The 16,066-nt window shown below is 40.4% G+C and overlaps 3 protein-coding genes across 4 annotated transcripts in view; 2 read left to right on the top strand and 1 right to left on the bottom strand.

Moving 5' to 3' along the window:
- LOC125769451 (uncharacterized) overlaps positions 1–16,066 on the top strand; it is a 451,794-nt gene that overhangs the window by 222,068 nt on the left and 213,660 nt on the right. The gene's annotated exons all lie outside the window — the stretch shown is intronic.
- The window catches only part of LOC125768179 (uncharacterized), a 460,049-nt gene that overhangs the window by 97,783 nt on the left and 346,200 nt on the right, over positions 1–16,066 (bottom strand). The window lies entirely within an intron of this gene.
- LOC125769494 (uncharacterized) lies at positions 185–1,527 on the top strand. The gene is made up of 2 exons (XM_049438231.1): positions 185–955; positions 1,314–1,527. The coding sequence occupies exons 1-2, from the start codon at positions 823–825 to the stop codon at positions 1,511–1,513; spliced, it is 333 nt and encodes a 110-aa protein (XP_049294188.1). The 5' UTR covers positions 185–822; the 3' UTR covers positions 1,514–1,527.

Consider the following 16,066-nt stretch of genomic DNA (forward strand, 5'->3'; position numbering starts at 1 on the left):
AGCTGGGATTAGATGGTATACCGCAACCGATACAAATATATTGGACTAATACCACCTCTCGGAATAAATCCAAGTCGTTGGAGGTACAGCTGCAAATATCAGGTATACACGACGGCGCTGTAGTGTATGACCTGCGAACGGTGCATACGCTGAAGGACCTAAAATTACCAACGCAGACAATGCAGATCGAGAAGCTGGTGCAGATGTATCCACATCTGAAGAGGATACCTATCGCTTCCTATACTGATGTGATGCCACGTGTCTTAATCGGTGTTGACAATATTCATCTAGGAAAGCCATCTCGATGCGTCGAAGGAGGGTTTGACGAACCGATTGCTGCTTAAACGAGACTTGGATGGACGGTATTTGGTCCGTGTTGCGAAACTTATGCCGTGAATACAAACAAGTACAGCAACTTCCATCTATGCATCTACAATGAAAGAGAAAATCAAAAGTCGATCACAGCGCTCAATGAATACTCCCCTGTGGATTCACGTGAAAGCAGTGATTCGAGGAAATTGATTCCGGAAGAAGATGGTCGGACTACACAAGTAACAATTGACAGTGAGCTTGTTGGCAAAGGGGGTGTGAAACCTGAGGTTGGAAGGAAAAGGTGAGCTAAATTCAAAAAACTTTGCGGTAGACAGGTTGAAGGAATGAGATAGCATATGGAAAGAAAGAGAACGAATGAGACATGATGCGATGACACTTCAAAATTGTACACATAAACAAACCGGCGCCACCATACGATGAATAAGCTTTCAGCTAAAACAGTGATTTTGTTTGATTTGTGCGTATTATTCTGCGATTTTTGAAGTGAAAATGGAAAATGTGAAGCGTGCCAAGAAAAGCGGAATGCTCAGCAAGCTGGGCAAAGCGATAAGGGAAGAGTGCGAACGAGAATGGGAGGCTGAAAACCAACCAGGAACCAGCAGACGCCTACGGACGCCACCAGGTAAGCGATTCTATTTGCTCGTCAATCGTGCTGTAAAAAATAGTGCAAAAACAATTAAAACTTATCAGTGGACTTGCTTAGATACGGGCTTCAAATCATCCTTTGCAATCGGTACGCATACAGTTGATAAATTACGGTGATGATAAATTAGTGCAGCCTCTAGCGGTTCGTTATTGTGTTTGAAATTGGATAGAGAAATATCGTAAATACTTCCTATGTTAGAGGAAACTTCGTTCGTGTGTCCTTATTCAGAAAAGTATTCGACTGTTTCACAGAAGATTGATTCATTTATATGCTTATTTAGACATTCGTAACGTATTGTATATTGTATACAATAATTATATTTTTGGTATTTTAGTTTCTGATATTCCTGTTGTGTTTCCTGATGTTGAGGATTCTGGTGAGGAGATTCCCTCGTATGATGACATTGGCGTACTAGAGGACGATGAGTTCGAAGAAGAATGGCTGGAACAGTCTTTCATAGAGAGCGACGAAGACGAAGAGGACCAGCCTGCTTATGAGAACGATGATAAAGCGCAGCGAAACGAGAAGTTCTAAAAGAAACTGCGAATGTGGGCCCTTTCGCATCGTATAAGACATACCGCTCTAAACGATTTGTTGGCGATAGTTCGTGAATCTACGGACTATTATGTCCCCAAAGAATCACGAACTTTTTTGAAGACCCCAATCGATGCAGGAAAAGAAATTTGTACGGCGTCAGGTGGACAATTATGGTACCAAGGAATTCAAAACCCTCTGCAGTACCATTTTAGGTAATATTTGGTTTGTGTATGCATTTAATTGACTAAATTATTCAACATTTATCAATATTATATCTTTGTTACATTTTGTTACAGAACCCTGATGCCTGCTGTGAATGAGATTTCATTGAATTTGTTCGTAGATGGTTTGCCGCTACATCGCAGTGGACCAACTGAGCTATGGCCGATAATGATCCAGCTGCACGAGTTGCCGGAAGTACCTATCTTGACGATAGGGATATATTTTGGCTTATATTGTATTTAAGGCCACTAGCGACGGATTTGCCCGACGTTTTAGAGAATGGAATTTTTATACATAACAAGAAAATCAATGTCATCATAAGAGCGTTCATTGCAGATTCTCCAGCTCGAGCTTTCATCAAAGGTAAGCTGTCTTAGAAGCATGTTTGATTTATATGAAATAAGATTGGAAACAGTTAGGAAAACATAACAACAATATATACATATTTTTTTCATTTTTAGGAGTTGCCAATTACAATGCTGCAAATGGCTGCATAAAATGCAAAATATTGGGGAGACGCGTAAGAAACAGCATGATTTTTGAAGGAGTAGCAGCCGAAAGGATCGACGCGGAATTCAGAAGCGGAAAATATTCCATTGGGCACCAGAAACAAGATAGACCACTTTTAGATGTTCCAGGGATCGAAATGGTGAAAACAATAACGGTAGCTGACGATCTGCATATACTTCACTTAGGAATTATGAAGAGGTTATTGCAAGGATATATAGAAGGTAGCATGGAACCAGTTTTGAAATGGACGTTAGCAGAACAGAAAGAAATGTCGTTTATATTAGTTAACACACAATTGCCAGTCGAGATACCTCGAGTAATGAGGTCTCTCAAGTATTTAGCATATTGGAAGGGGTTCGAATTACGCTCTTTTCTTAACCATATTAATGTCCCATGATTCAAAGGGCGAATCTACGATGGGGAATATCACTATTTTAAGCTTTTATATGTCGGAGTCACTTTCGGAGTCTTCCGACCAGTTCAGAGCTAATTTATAATTTTCAAGGCAGTGCTGCAGATATTCCAAATGATACAGTTAAGATAGGATTAAGTAATGTTAAAGTAAAGCTTGTAGCAATCTCAGTAGATGAAAAAGTAACCTTTTAGTATACTCCTCTTCTGCACACATTGTTGGAATAGAACATATTACAGGGAAACACACATGATAAGCTGCGGAGAGCCCACTTTTGGAAATCGCGTAAGCGAATATGAAAGTAGGGAAGGTTGATACGGAAACACCCAATATGTTAGCAAATCGCCCAATATAGATACGAAATCGCGTGCAATTGATATAAAATGTCAGATTGGCGAGGCGGTTCGAATGCTGGGTATATACTTGTCGGTTCGAGAGTTGAAAAATGTAAACAAATATTTTAAAACAATTTTTAATTAAATTACGTAGTTTGTGGTACGTTGGCGGTGGCCGGCGTACCTTTCCGAGATCGTTCTTTAAGCGTGCGCATGCTGACATTAAATCCAACTTCGCGCGCCACGCCATAACATTGTGTGGCGTACATTTTCCGATCCTCGATGGTCGTCGGTGCGTTACGCCGCTCCGGTATTAGCTTCACCATCTTCAAGGGGTAGTTGAAGCCTTTTATTTCCCTCGCTATGGTGGTAGTGGAAACTCGCACACTGTGTTCCTGCAACAATTTTTGTGCGAGTGATTTTAGCGTCACCGTACAATCGTCGTTGATCCAGCATTGAATATCGCTTATGGCTTGCTGCGCTAATATTTTCTGCCCGTTGCCACCACGTTTCTTGGCTTCGACCTGAAATGCTGTTTGGCATTTTTTGACAATACCGTAAACTGTCGCTAGTTTTATATTCAGTATTTGGCTAATGGCAGCACGAGTTGCTCCATTTTCATACGCCGTTACCACGCGCTCTCTATCTTCGTTGCTCGTAGTCTTTCGACGTCGAAGTGCCTCCACTGCCCCGTTTGCACTTTGAGGTAGTTCAGAGCTTTGGCTAGAGCTCATGTTTGCTTATATAAATGAAAACTTGCCGATTTTAGTTAAGTTAGTTTGTCTCAGTACTTTGCTCGATTGTAACCTACTTTACTCTTACACGGTACGTTCTTGAAGCAAAAATTCATCGGCAAAGAAATTACTCCTTTCGTACTCAAGCGCCTGCAAAACATGAAAAGGCATGGGAGTTTTAAACTTTTACACTATTTTAAATAAACTATTGAACTATTTTAAACGAATACAAACCTTCAGGGGCATGATTGTATACACCAAAAACTAACGTACGTTATGCTATTTTGTAAATATCCACAAAGCACACAAAATTTGCCAAACATTAATCCGTAAAACTGTAGACGCTCCGCTTGTAGACCAATATGAAATATTTTCTATATCCCAACGAATTTTAGCCTTCTCAACAGAACAGTTTTGAACACGGGTGTATATAGACACTGGTTTAAATCTCCAATTTGAATTTTAGCATGTTTTTGAAATACAGTTTACAGTTATAGTTCACAGTTTCAGTTGGAGTGAGATAATATTACAATAATCTTATTAAACAATACTTTTGATACGATTTTCGAATGCACAAACTACTTAATTTAATTAAAAATTAATTTAAAAATATTTGTTTACATTTTTCAACTCTCGAACCGACAAGTATATACCCAGCATTCAAACCGCCTCGCCAATCTGACATTTTATATCAATTGCACGCGATTTCGTATCTATATTGGGCGATTTGCTAACATATTGGGTGTTTCCGTATCAACCTTCCCTACTTTCATATTCGCTTACGCGATTTCCAAAAGTGGGCTCTCCGCAGCTTATCATGTGTGTTTCCCTGTAATGCAGGTATGAAAATGGATAGAAACTGTAACTGGATATAAAAATTTATGTAGAATATTTAAGACATTATAGGCTCTTCATAAGTTTGTTGTGCATACATGTTTTGTTTTCGTTTATAGGTATTCACAGTTTGTTTTCTCAACTTTATCTTTAATCTCATCATTAACAAGTAGTACTTTTGTTTTCAATTGGCTAATTAATGATGATCTCCGTGGATTGTATTTTTTGGCAATCATTCAGGGAAGAGAGTGTTTAAATTAAACAAAGAAATATATAAAATATAAATAAAATTCATCACAATATTAATTCATCAAAAAAAAAATAAAAAAAATAAATGCTATAAACATGTTTAATAACATACTAGTTTTGAGAGATCAAAAAATTTAATTCTTCCTTTTCATAATTCATATCACACTTCATACATCTTAAGTTTAAATTTTAGAATGATCATCACAATCGTTTCTTCATTATTTGTGAAACACAATATTCTTAACATGAACGTCCTATCATTCAAAAATATCTGTTTGTGACACACGTCGTTTTATAATTGTGGAAGAATTCCCTGGCTTAATACTATATAACTTTTTAATAAAGAAATTCTTCACATATTCGTCTGTTAGTTGGCTCATTCCGTTTCCTCCAACGAATTTAAAAACGCATAAAACATGTGTATATTTCGGTAAGCAAATTTTTGGACCCTGTTTGGCTTGTCCAGTCCAGCTACATGACTTTAAGAAATCCCTATCGAAAAGGAGATCTAGAGAAATTGTTAATCGTTTGTCTATATCAGTTACATCTGTTAGTATGTGCACAATTTGACAAACCATTTCAACCATAAATGTTCCATTTTCCAGCGATTTTTCTAAATCTTTCAAACCTTTTTCGTCTTCAATCCTGTCTACGTTAAAACTAAACGGGATGGTATAATCATTTCTAACCACGTCATTCATCATTCATAACTACAGAAAGCTGTGGTGCCATCTTTTCTAACATTTTTATGATTATATCTATTTTCCTTCTTTCTCTATCATTTTTTTCCATTGAAGAGTATTCTTTTGCTGTTTGTTCTGGTTCCGATACTGGTGCTATTGTATGTTTTGGTGGAACTGTAGGTTTTGATGGAACTGTAGGTTTTGGTGGTAGTGTAGGTGTATGTGCTATTGTAGGTTTTGGAGCCATTGGAAGTTTGAGAGCAGTATTGGATGTGAGTTTTGGTTTTGGAGGTATAGCAGGTTTCGTGGAAACTAACGGTGTGGACGGTTATGTTCTATTGTTGTACTTGTACTTCCACTAGCGGATATTGAAGAATGGAATGGAGTATTACTATGCAAGAGTGGAGGCGGGGATGAGGATCGGGATATGTTAAGATGAACGGGTCTGGCTGGAACAAGTAGCTTATTTTCCAGTATAGTTATCGTGATGATTATCATGCCGGATGTTTACGATTAAGCCTTTTTTTGCCCCACAAATGTTGTTAACATCCATTCCTAAAAAATGATAAAGTAATTTCATTATATATTGGATATCAACGCTTACTTTCGTAACACACCTGAATAGCCGTATGGCTAGTAGTGATGGATTCTCGGAATCGCACCCACGGCTCCGAATCGCTTCCGAGCATTGCAACTCCGGCTCCGATTCCGGCTAGGTTAAAACCACGATTCCGCCCGGAGCCGCCTGGAGCCATCCGGAGCCGCCCGGAGCCATCCGGAGCCATCCGGAGCCGCCTAGTCGGCAGCCGGAGCCGTCAGAATCGTCGGAGCCGTCCGGAACCGTCCGAAGCCGTCCGGAACAGTCCGGAACCGTCCGGAACCGTCCGGAGCCGCCTAGTCGGCAGCCGGAGCCTTTGGAATCGTCGGAGCCCTCCGGAATCGTCCGGAGCCCTCCGGAATCGTCCGGAGCCGTCCGGAACCGTCTGGAGCCGTCCGGAGCCGCTAAAAAAACACCAAACAAAATAATGAGTGCGAAGTAGATGAAGTATACTTACCGCTTAAGAAGAAAAGCAGCAAAGAGAACTATGGTTTGTTGACCTTCGCGGTTGTGTGGCGTTATTCTGAAATGCGCTTGAGAGCGCTGTTCACTTACTTAGTCGTGTGGGCAGTTAATCTCAGTGTTACTTACGCACTAATCACTGATTCATGTGTTTCAGCGATACTGCGTCTTATTGCAAGTATAGGGAAGGAAGTGGATGAAAATGCGATCGAACCGGAAATCAGCAGTCCGGAACCGAAGTGGAGTACCAACCTGCTGATGGCACTTCGTTTCGGCGGCAATTGGAGACGTCTTATGCTTATGTCGGCGCAGAAGCATTTGCATCCGGATGACATCTTGGCCTCGGTTTCGACAATAACCGAGATGATGACCAACCCGAAGTTACTTGTCGACGTACCATTAAACGAAATGAGATACTCAATAACGCCGCGCCTCCTGCTGCTACTTGGTCCCGATGGGAGTATACCAGCTGCCTGCTTTGACAAGCCGACGACAGCGATGCGGTGCCCTGCAAGTGGACGCGGATAGATTCTGGGAGCGGTGGATTGCGGACTACCTACCAACGCTTACCCACAGGACGAAATGGTTCCGTCCGATACCACAGACTAAAGGGGGCTACATGGTGTTGATTGTAGATGGGAACCTGCCTCGGAACACTTGGCCGATGGGACGTGTACTGGAAGGGACCCGCGCGAAGGTCAGTCAGGTTAGGCGAGTGAAAGTGCGAACGGCAAACGGGATTTTAGAAAGACCGGCGACGAAAATAGCGGTTCTAGATGTTGTAGGGAACAGTTAAGTGATAGGAGATCGATAAGAGAAACAAACGTTAGTTGAGTGTATCGCCCGGGGACGTTACACTGGTGGGGAGAATGTTGCGAAGCGTATCGCAACTCGTTTGTTTACTGTTGTAGTATGGCAACAAGGCCCACCAACAGCGATGTCGTTGTTCGTAATGGGGGCGATGGTGGGACATTGCCCACCATCATTATATCAGCGGTTAGAATGGCGACGAAGGAAAACCCGATAAATAGGACCGATGGGGGCGCGCTTTCGGCCTCTTTTAAGTGCGACAGCAGAGAAATAAAAACTAATTTGTCTAATAAATCTAACTAACTAAACTAAAAACTATATCGTTAAAATAAGATCTACATTTTCTATTTCCTTTCTGTGGCCGCATCCATTCACAACAACCTTGTAAATGAGCGATTGAAAATATATGTAGATGTGATCGTTAACCGACGAAGCGGACGCAACTTTGTGCTTTGTGCTTCACAACAAACCAATTTACAATACCAAGTTATCACGATGGTAAAGGACATGTAGGAGAGGAAAAAGTTTAAACCATGTTAAAGGTTTTGGTTTCCGAAAATGCGGAAATATATTCGAGCGTACATTATGGCCTGCCCAAAATGTGCGAATTTTAAGGAGAAATTAGGAAAACCATCCCTCTGGTTTCTCCTTCTGGTTTTCCTGGTGCACCCCATACCAAAAGAGCAGATACCTTTTGGTACTATTTGATGTATGTTGATCATGTAGGGCCATTCCCAAAATCGATCAAGGGACATGAGCACATATTGATAGCGATTTGTGGATTTACTAAGTTCGTTTATTTGAAACCAACACGAACGACCAATACAAGAGAGGTGTTTGAGGTATTAGAGGAAATGTTTGCTGTTTTTGGGTTACCATCACATATAATCTTGGATAGAGGAACAGCATTCACATCAGCGAAGTTCAAAAAATTCAGTTAGGATTACGCGATACAACACATTCTGGTTGCAGTAGCAACACCAAGAGTAAACGGCCAGGTAGAGAGAAGCAACCGGACAGTCTTTTTCGCGTTACGAACAATGGCAGATGAGCAAGGTAAAAGATGGAATGAGAAGGTTGGAAAGGTTCAAAATTCTATAAAATCGACACCGAAATCGACTACCTAGGTGGCACCGATGCAACTAGTACTGACGTATAAACCACGAGATGTATTGCGAAATGAAATATTCAGAATTATTGGAATAGATGAAACGAGACAAGATCTATCGCACGAGGAACGAATGGAGAAGGTTGTAAGGGTTACGCGAGAAAGTCAAAGACAACAAAAGAAATACTTAGATAAAAGACGTGGAGAAGCAAGTTCCTACAAAGTAAACGAGTTGGTACTCGTCGTGAAAGATCAGTTTGGCTCTAATCTCCGACTGCCTCCCGGAACAAAGTTCAAAGGGCCATGGATTGTAACTTAAGTGTTGGGAAATGATAGGTACAGGATCGAGAAAATACCAGGGACTGAAGGTAGGCCGTATTCAACGGCCGTATTCAAATGGTGCACATTTTTTTTAATCACAAAACTATATTTACTTACCGTGAAAATAGAGATAGAGAGACATTTCTTGTCGCGACATTTCTCGCTGGTTTTCGATGAAATGCGATGTAAAGTCCAATATAAAAAACACATCTCATTTTCATCGTCTACATGAAATAGCTCAATATACGCTGTCATTGTGCTGTCATTCGTTTACAATTATAAACAAAACACGTAAATAAAAATACGCTGAAGTGAGTAGAAATTTAATTTACAAATTATTGCACCTTTTAATAGTTACAATTTATTTTAGAGCTGCAAAATCGTGAAAAAATTAACATGGATGAGCGATACCGACGAGCGCTAATAAATTGGACAGAAGCATGGGCCAGTGTCACTCGGCTTCATATCCTCCAGCTGCGAAGACCACGGACGCGCGTTTGGGCTAGGCCGATGTTGCTGGAACGAAACCAAAATGCAAGCCAGCTAATACGTTCCATTTTGGACGAAGAGCTGGACAAAACCGCCATTAATTTTATGCGGATGTGCAGAGAAGATTTTGCGTATTTGTTGCCGCTAGTAACCCCCCGAATCCGGAAGCAAGATACGTACATGCGTGATGCTATCACGCCGAAGGATAGATTAATCATATCGCTACGTTTTCTGGCTTCCGGCGATAGCTATCAAAGCTTGGAATATGCTTATCGGGTAAGTAACTATCGTTATATTATTATAATTAGTAAAATTTAAAAAATATTGCCTTTATTATTATTATATAAATGTTAATATTGTAGGTTTCTTCACAATCCATCTCATTGTTCGTCCAGGAAGTTTGCGACAGCATAATAATGTTTCTGTGCAAATATGTTAAGGTATTTGAACTTAGTTTCACGTGCAATGTAGTATTTGTATTACCGCTATGTGTTCCCTGATGCTATCGGTGCCACCGACGGAAAGCATGCTCCAATAAAAGCGTCTGCGAAAAGTGGTTCGGAATATTTCAATTACCAACACTTTTTCAGTATTGTGCTTTTGGGAATTGTTGATAAGAACAGCAATTTCATGTTTGTTGACGTCGGATGCAAGGGACGAATATCGAACGGAGGGGTTTTACGTACCTCGCGTCTTCATAACTTGCTAGAAAATAATAGATTACAATTCCCAGAAGCAGAAATGCTACGAGGTTCTACTTCCCTTATGAGAATTCCGTATATGTTACTGGGAGACAAAGCGTTTGCATTCACCCGTTTGGTGGAACAACAGAGCGTGAATTTTTAAGGAACTCCATTCGAAGGCACACCGAACAGGTGAAATGGCGTTTGGAATTTTGACTGCGAGGTTTCGAGTGCTGAGAAAGCCGATGGAGTTAAACCCACAAACTGCCAGCAAAGTTGTACTCACATGCGTGTACCTACATAACTATATTCGAAGGAACGTGTCAGGCCAAGCAGCAAGGGAAACGGAGCATGTACCGAGCGAGCTTACTGAGTTGCGCGGGATAATACAACGCACAACCAACGAGTTGATGCAAATTCGTTTGCATTTGGCAAATAAATTTGCTGATGGCACAATATAAAACGTAACGTTGTAGTTCACAGTTCTTTATTTTATCCTATTTGTAATCCGTTAATAAAAAAATGCAAAATTCATAAAAAAAATAAAAATACTTATAGTTAAACTAAATGCTAACTTAATCTAAACTTATAATTAACTTACAAACTAACTTATTTCTAATTTCGTGGATTGAATCCATGCTTCTCTACGAATCTCGCGACATTCTCCTCCGCAAGCATGCTCTGGATTCTCACCAGCATCGCTTCCTGCCGTATCAACGACCAATCCCGCATGCTGGCGTAGAAAGGAGCCAAACGGTTTTCCGACCCCGTCGATCTCAACTCCAGCGTAGCTTGTGCGACATTGCCAAGCGCCGTCAACACTTCCTGGTTGTACTGCAGATTGGCTTCATGCCAACGACGCTTGGGGGCAGCAAACACGTTTTGCCGTGGAGGAGATGATGGTGCTAATGGCTGGTGATCGGTTTGGGTGACCGCTGTGGGCACTTCGGATGGAACAGGTATACTGCTTAACTCATCTGGCTCCTCCGGTGCCCAAACTGTTGTCATGGCTTCTTTAGAAGTGCCTGTAGGATCCATGGAGCGAGCGCCACTTTTCTTGCAACAGGGGCACAGGCACTTGCAACTGATGACCAATGCACTCCCAAGCATCTTGTAGCCTGTTCCGGTTCTTATATTCCGGGTGGCTCCGGTCCCACAGGCATCTTTCTCCCTCAACATGGCTTATAAAAGCCAACACAGTTTCCTGTGGCATATCGACGGTCTGAAAGTGCAAGTACAGAATTAGTTACATGCTCTATTCAATTTCTAATTGCACTAATTTGATGAAGCTCCCATGATAATTTACCCCACTATCACACACCGGGAAGTATGAATGGTATCATCGCAATAAGAACTACATTTGTGCATCTATATGTAAAAGAGTTGACTAAATGATAATATGAACAAGCATTAATTAATTAAATTAGCGACTTAAAGCTAAACCAAGCAATTATGTCGTGCTACAATTTAGTTACAGTTTAAAGTTATCCTAAGTTTATACATAAATGAATGAAAAAAGCACTTGTTCAAACGTATTTTAAATACCTCCAACGCTACCTCTTCTAGCGTTTGTGTTGCGAACACGACATATTATCATAGAACGAGCATGTGAGAACTTTAAGTAAGCATAAGCAAAGTAAAGCAGGTCATGGCCCGAAACGTATGAACAAAGACAAGTCGGAACACGTTCAGACCCTTAAGCGTTAGGCGAGAATCAAACGATGAAATGGTCACAGCGCGACGCGCGAAAACATAAACAAATCAGAAGTGCGTTCTGATCTTAAGCGTTAGGTCGTACGATCAGGCGATCATATTCGGGCACCGGATATCGCAAATCAAGAATCAAAATAAAATGCTGATAATGCATTATGGGTGCTATTGTCATCAATGCGAAATCGCGTCTTAGGACGGTCATGCTCGCACCGACCATGCCGATCATGGTAATCATAACAATCGATGAATTTAACGACATAAACACTGAGGATCAATGAGGATCGGAAATGATTCCATCTCGTTCAAGTTCTTTCATCTCACTTTTACTTTAAAACTCAGAATCCATAGTTAGTATATAAGCCGGAAGAAATTATTAATAAAGCACTCGCTTACAATCTAACCGGCTTCGAGTCATTAGTTGAGTTGGTAGTGAAATTGAACGGAGGTCCGCCGCTGGAAAATTATTTCGAATTTATTCGTTAAAAGGCTAGCAGCCCGACCCGCTAAATTGACAAAAAGGCCTTCACTTCTAAGGAACTGCGCGAGAGTTCTCGGTTAAGAACCTTCGCGGAATAAACTCTATTCGCGACGGTGTCAGCGAATTACAAGCCGGAATCGCCAAGCAGTTAACAGATTTTAACAGTCATTAAAAATTCATTTTGGATGAACCGAATTCATTTGTTAAAAATTTCTGTTAGAATTAACGACTGTTAGAACAGTTAACGACTCGACGTCAAGGCCCATAAGAGACACGGGTAAAAGTTTCGAGCAGTTGAATAAACGACTGTTAATTTGTATCGCGTACGCTCGTGACGATCGTTTATTTAACTACGTGTCAGACCCAGTCGTTAAAATTAACAAATGAATTTATTGATTATTTTCTATCCAATACAACAAATAAATGGGACGAAACGGCTATGCAAACGACATTTTTGTTAAACTTAGTTTAAAAATTTGCTTTATGTTAGAATTCTGAGTAATGTGTAAATGTAATTATAATTACAATTACATATGCGTATAAAAAAAATTATGCGTATAATCATCTATCGGCCTAACGACCCCTTAGAGTTATGCCGACCATTTCTGGCTTACTAAAATTACTTTACAACGTAGCCGTATAGTCAGTCCATGCTACGAAGGGACCGGTCCAGCTGGGATTTGATACCCGATCCTGTGATACCCGGGCTGCCCCATGCACCGGGCTGGCTGCAGTCATATGCAAACCAGTGAACCATGGTGTCGAAAGAGGTGAATTTCATAGCCTTTCTGCAGCATGGAATATGTCCCTTCTGCACCTCTATATCGTTGGCTTTTCAGACAAATGATTAGGAGCGACTATTTCCGAAAAATACGATATAACAAGAGAGCGTAAGATTGAAATAATTTTTATTATTTTTCGCACCCATATTTCATGCTTGTACGATCCATGCGGATCCTTCATGCGCATTAGCAGTCTCGGCTTCCATGAAGAGTGGTAAAATATTCATATTCACTTTGTTGTACGCAGCTTGTAACAGGCGCACTCACTTTGGTGACAAATAAAATAACACATAGTGGAAGTTGGGGCAAGTGTGCCACATAGGTAAGTGATCCACAAAGCATTTTTGCAGTTAAAAGTTAGGACACGCTTAAGGTGGCACACTTGCCCCATTTCCACTATATTCATATTTGACAGTTCCAAATCTACTCGACGTAAACGATCGCTTCACAGTTAACGACTATCAGTTCATCTGTTCGCGATACAAATGGCATGCAGTTTTTAACGACTTTTGTTAAATTCTAACGACTGTTACATTTTAACGACTTTCTTTCGCGATCCCGGCTACAGTTTGTTTCCGTATATCGGTCATTGTTCGGGCAGGAAAAACACATTCATCGCTGTTGTAAGCTTGTTTGTTCTACTGCTGGAACAAACGAATGAACGTACCGGTTCCCAGAGCGTCTTTGCACAACCGTGCCTTGAATCACTAGCCGGGATCGCGAAAGAAAGTCGTTAAAATTTAACAGTCGTTATAATTAAACAAAAGTCGTTAAAAACTGCATGCCATTTGTATCGCGAACAGATGAACTGATAGTCGTTAACTGTGAAGCGATCGTTTACGTCGAGTAGATTTGGAACTGTCAAATATCAATATAGTGGAAATGGGGCAAGTGTGCCACCTTACGCGTGTCCCAACTTTTATCAGCAAAAATGCTAGGTGGATCACTTACCCATGTGGCACACTTGCCCCAACTTCCACTATGTGATATTTTATTTGTCAACAAAGTGAGTGCGCTTGTTACAAGCTGCGTACAACAAAGTTAACATGAATATATTTCCACTCCTCATTACTGCCGAAACAGCTGATGCGTCAGTTAATTTGGCGACATACCGCAGAAAATTGCGTAAAGAGTTGGATCCGCTGCGTATTTCAGAAACAGCGTAAGTGATTTAGTGTGAAGCCGTATGTTGTGTAGTATGGTGTTCTAGTACATATTTCATCAAAACTCGCCATTTTTAGATTCATTCGTAACTTCCGTCTGAACAAAAGGATGTTCAATTATGTGTTGCAGTTGATTGCATCGGAAATTACGCCTCTTCACAACAGAGGACTTACGGCAAAGGAGAAGCTAGCCGCGACGTTAAAGTTTTTGGCTCAAGGATCTTACCAGCAAGGAGTTGGTAATGATTTCACCGTACCGATGGCACAATCGACATTTTCAGAAGTCTTAGACGAGACTTTGAAAGTAATGGAGAAGGAATTGGCACGGTACATATCGTTAGAGATGACCGAAGAGGAGCACGTCTGATCACGTTGACTGATAATTGCGGAATAAGAAGCACACGGTATGGTTATCATCGGAAAACGTGTGCATCATTTGCTATGCTTTCTTCCACGTATTTATGTTGGGTATCGTATTCAACGATATTACAGCGTTTCGATTTATAACGCTGCCGCAGTTTATTGCTCTTGTTGTAGGATCGGATTGGGAAACTTCCGCTTCGGCTTCCTATGTCCTCCTATTGCTTGATTTTCTTAGAATTGTGTGCTGAAAGTGTGTAGTGTGTATCTATGCGTAAAATAATAACAATAACACACGCGGTTGTTTCATTTTCCTTTTTTTCAACAAACGCAAGCAATACGGTAGAGCGGTCTATATGCTTAAAAAAATACGTTCATCATTTGTTTCTTCAAATATACGGCCTGGCTGTCCCTACACTAATAATTAAAAAAAATCATTTGTTTCATTCAATTTTTCAATACAATTTAGGCTGGTGGTCTATAAGGCAGCGGTGCAGGTAATGCACAAATTCAGAAAAAAAATTTATTGCCGGATGCATTCTACAAGTATGAAGTGAAAGAGGAATCGAAAATGATGCGTGCGATATGTATATTCATTGTTCATGTTTACGCTCACCTTGCCGCGCCTTGCCGTCTCGCTTGTGTGTGCGAGATAGGATTGGGGTTATTTTTCGTTTATGGTTTGAAGAAAGAACGTGATAGATACACAGATGGGGACATGATCCATGCTGCAGAAAGGTTAAGCAGGACACCTCTTTCAACATCATGGTTAACTGCTTTGTAGTTAGAATGCGTGTGCGTACAGAAGAACGATAGATAATTATTTGTATAATTTTGCAATAGATGTAATATTACACATTCTCCAGAATTCTAAAAATGCACATTTTTAAACTAAGTTTTACAAAAATGTCGTTTGCATATCCGTTTCGTCCAATTTATTTGTTATATAGGATAGAAAATTCATCAATAAATTCATTTGTTAATTTTAACGACTGGGTCTGACACGTAGTTAAATAAACGATCGTCACGAGCGTACGCGATACAAATTAACAGTCGTTTATTCAACTGCTCGAAACTTTTACCCGTGTCTCTTATGGGCCTTGACGTCGAGTCGTTAACTGTTCTAACAGTCGTTAATTCTAACAGAAATTTTTAACAAATGAATTCGGTTCATGCAAAATGAATTTTTAACGACTGTTAAAATCTGTTAACTGCTTGGCGATTCCGGCTACTGTATACTTACCTTCTTTTTTTCAAATTTCACACCTCCAACGGACATTATGAATAATCTGAAAGCTAATAACAATTATAACTTTATTTAATAGAGTAAAAATAATAAAATATACTTACCACAAGCGTTTTCTTCACTCACGAAAAATCACTATACCGGCTTATCCGTGCAAATAGACCTGGAGCGATATTTCTCAGTGAGAGATCTCTCGTTGCGATGCGATGAAATGCGATGAAAAGTTCATATATAAAAAACGGCCTACTGTTTTCATCGTGTGTATGAATTAGCTCAATTTTGACTGTCATTCTACTGTCATTTGTTTATAAACACGAGAATTATCAAGTTGTGGCGTGAAAAAATCATTTTTGGTGTT

Source organism: Anopheles funestus, chromosome X (assembly GCF_943734845.2).
Source record: "Anopheles funestus chromosome X, idAnoFuneDA-416_04, whole genome shotgun sequence".
Lineage (NCBI taxonomy): Eukaryota > Metazoa > Arthropoda > Insecta > Diptera > Culicidae > Anopheles > Anopheles funestus.

What these genes read in the sequence shown, in the direction of transcription:
- LOC125769494 (XM_049438231.1), top strand. Translation starts at nt 823, where the DNA reads ATGGAAAATGTGAAGCGTGCCAAGAAAAGCGGAATGCTCAGCAAGCTG. An exon ending in ACGCCTACGGACGCCACCAG is followed by an intron (nt 956 to 1,313) that starts GTAAGCGATTCT and finishes TTGGTATTTTAG; the next exon opens with TTTCTGATATTCCTGTTGTG.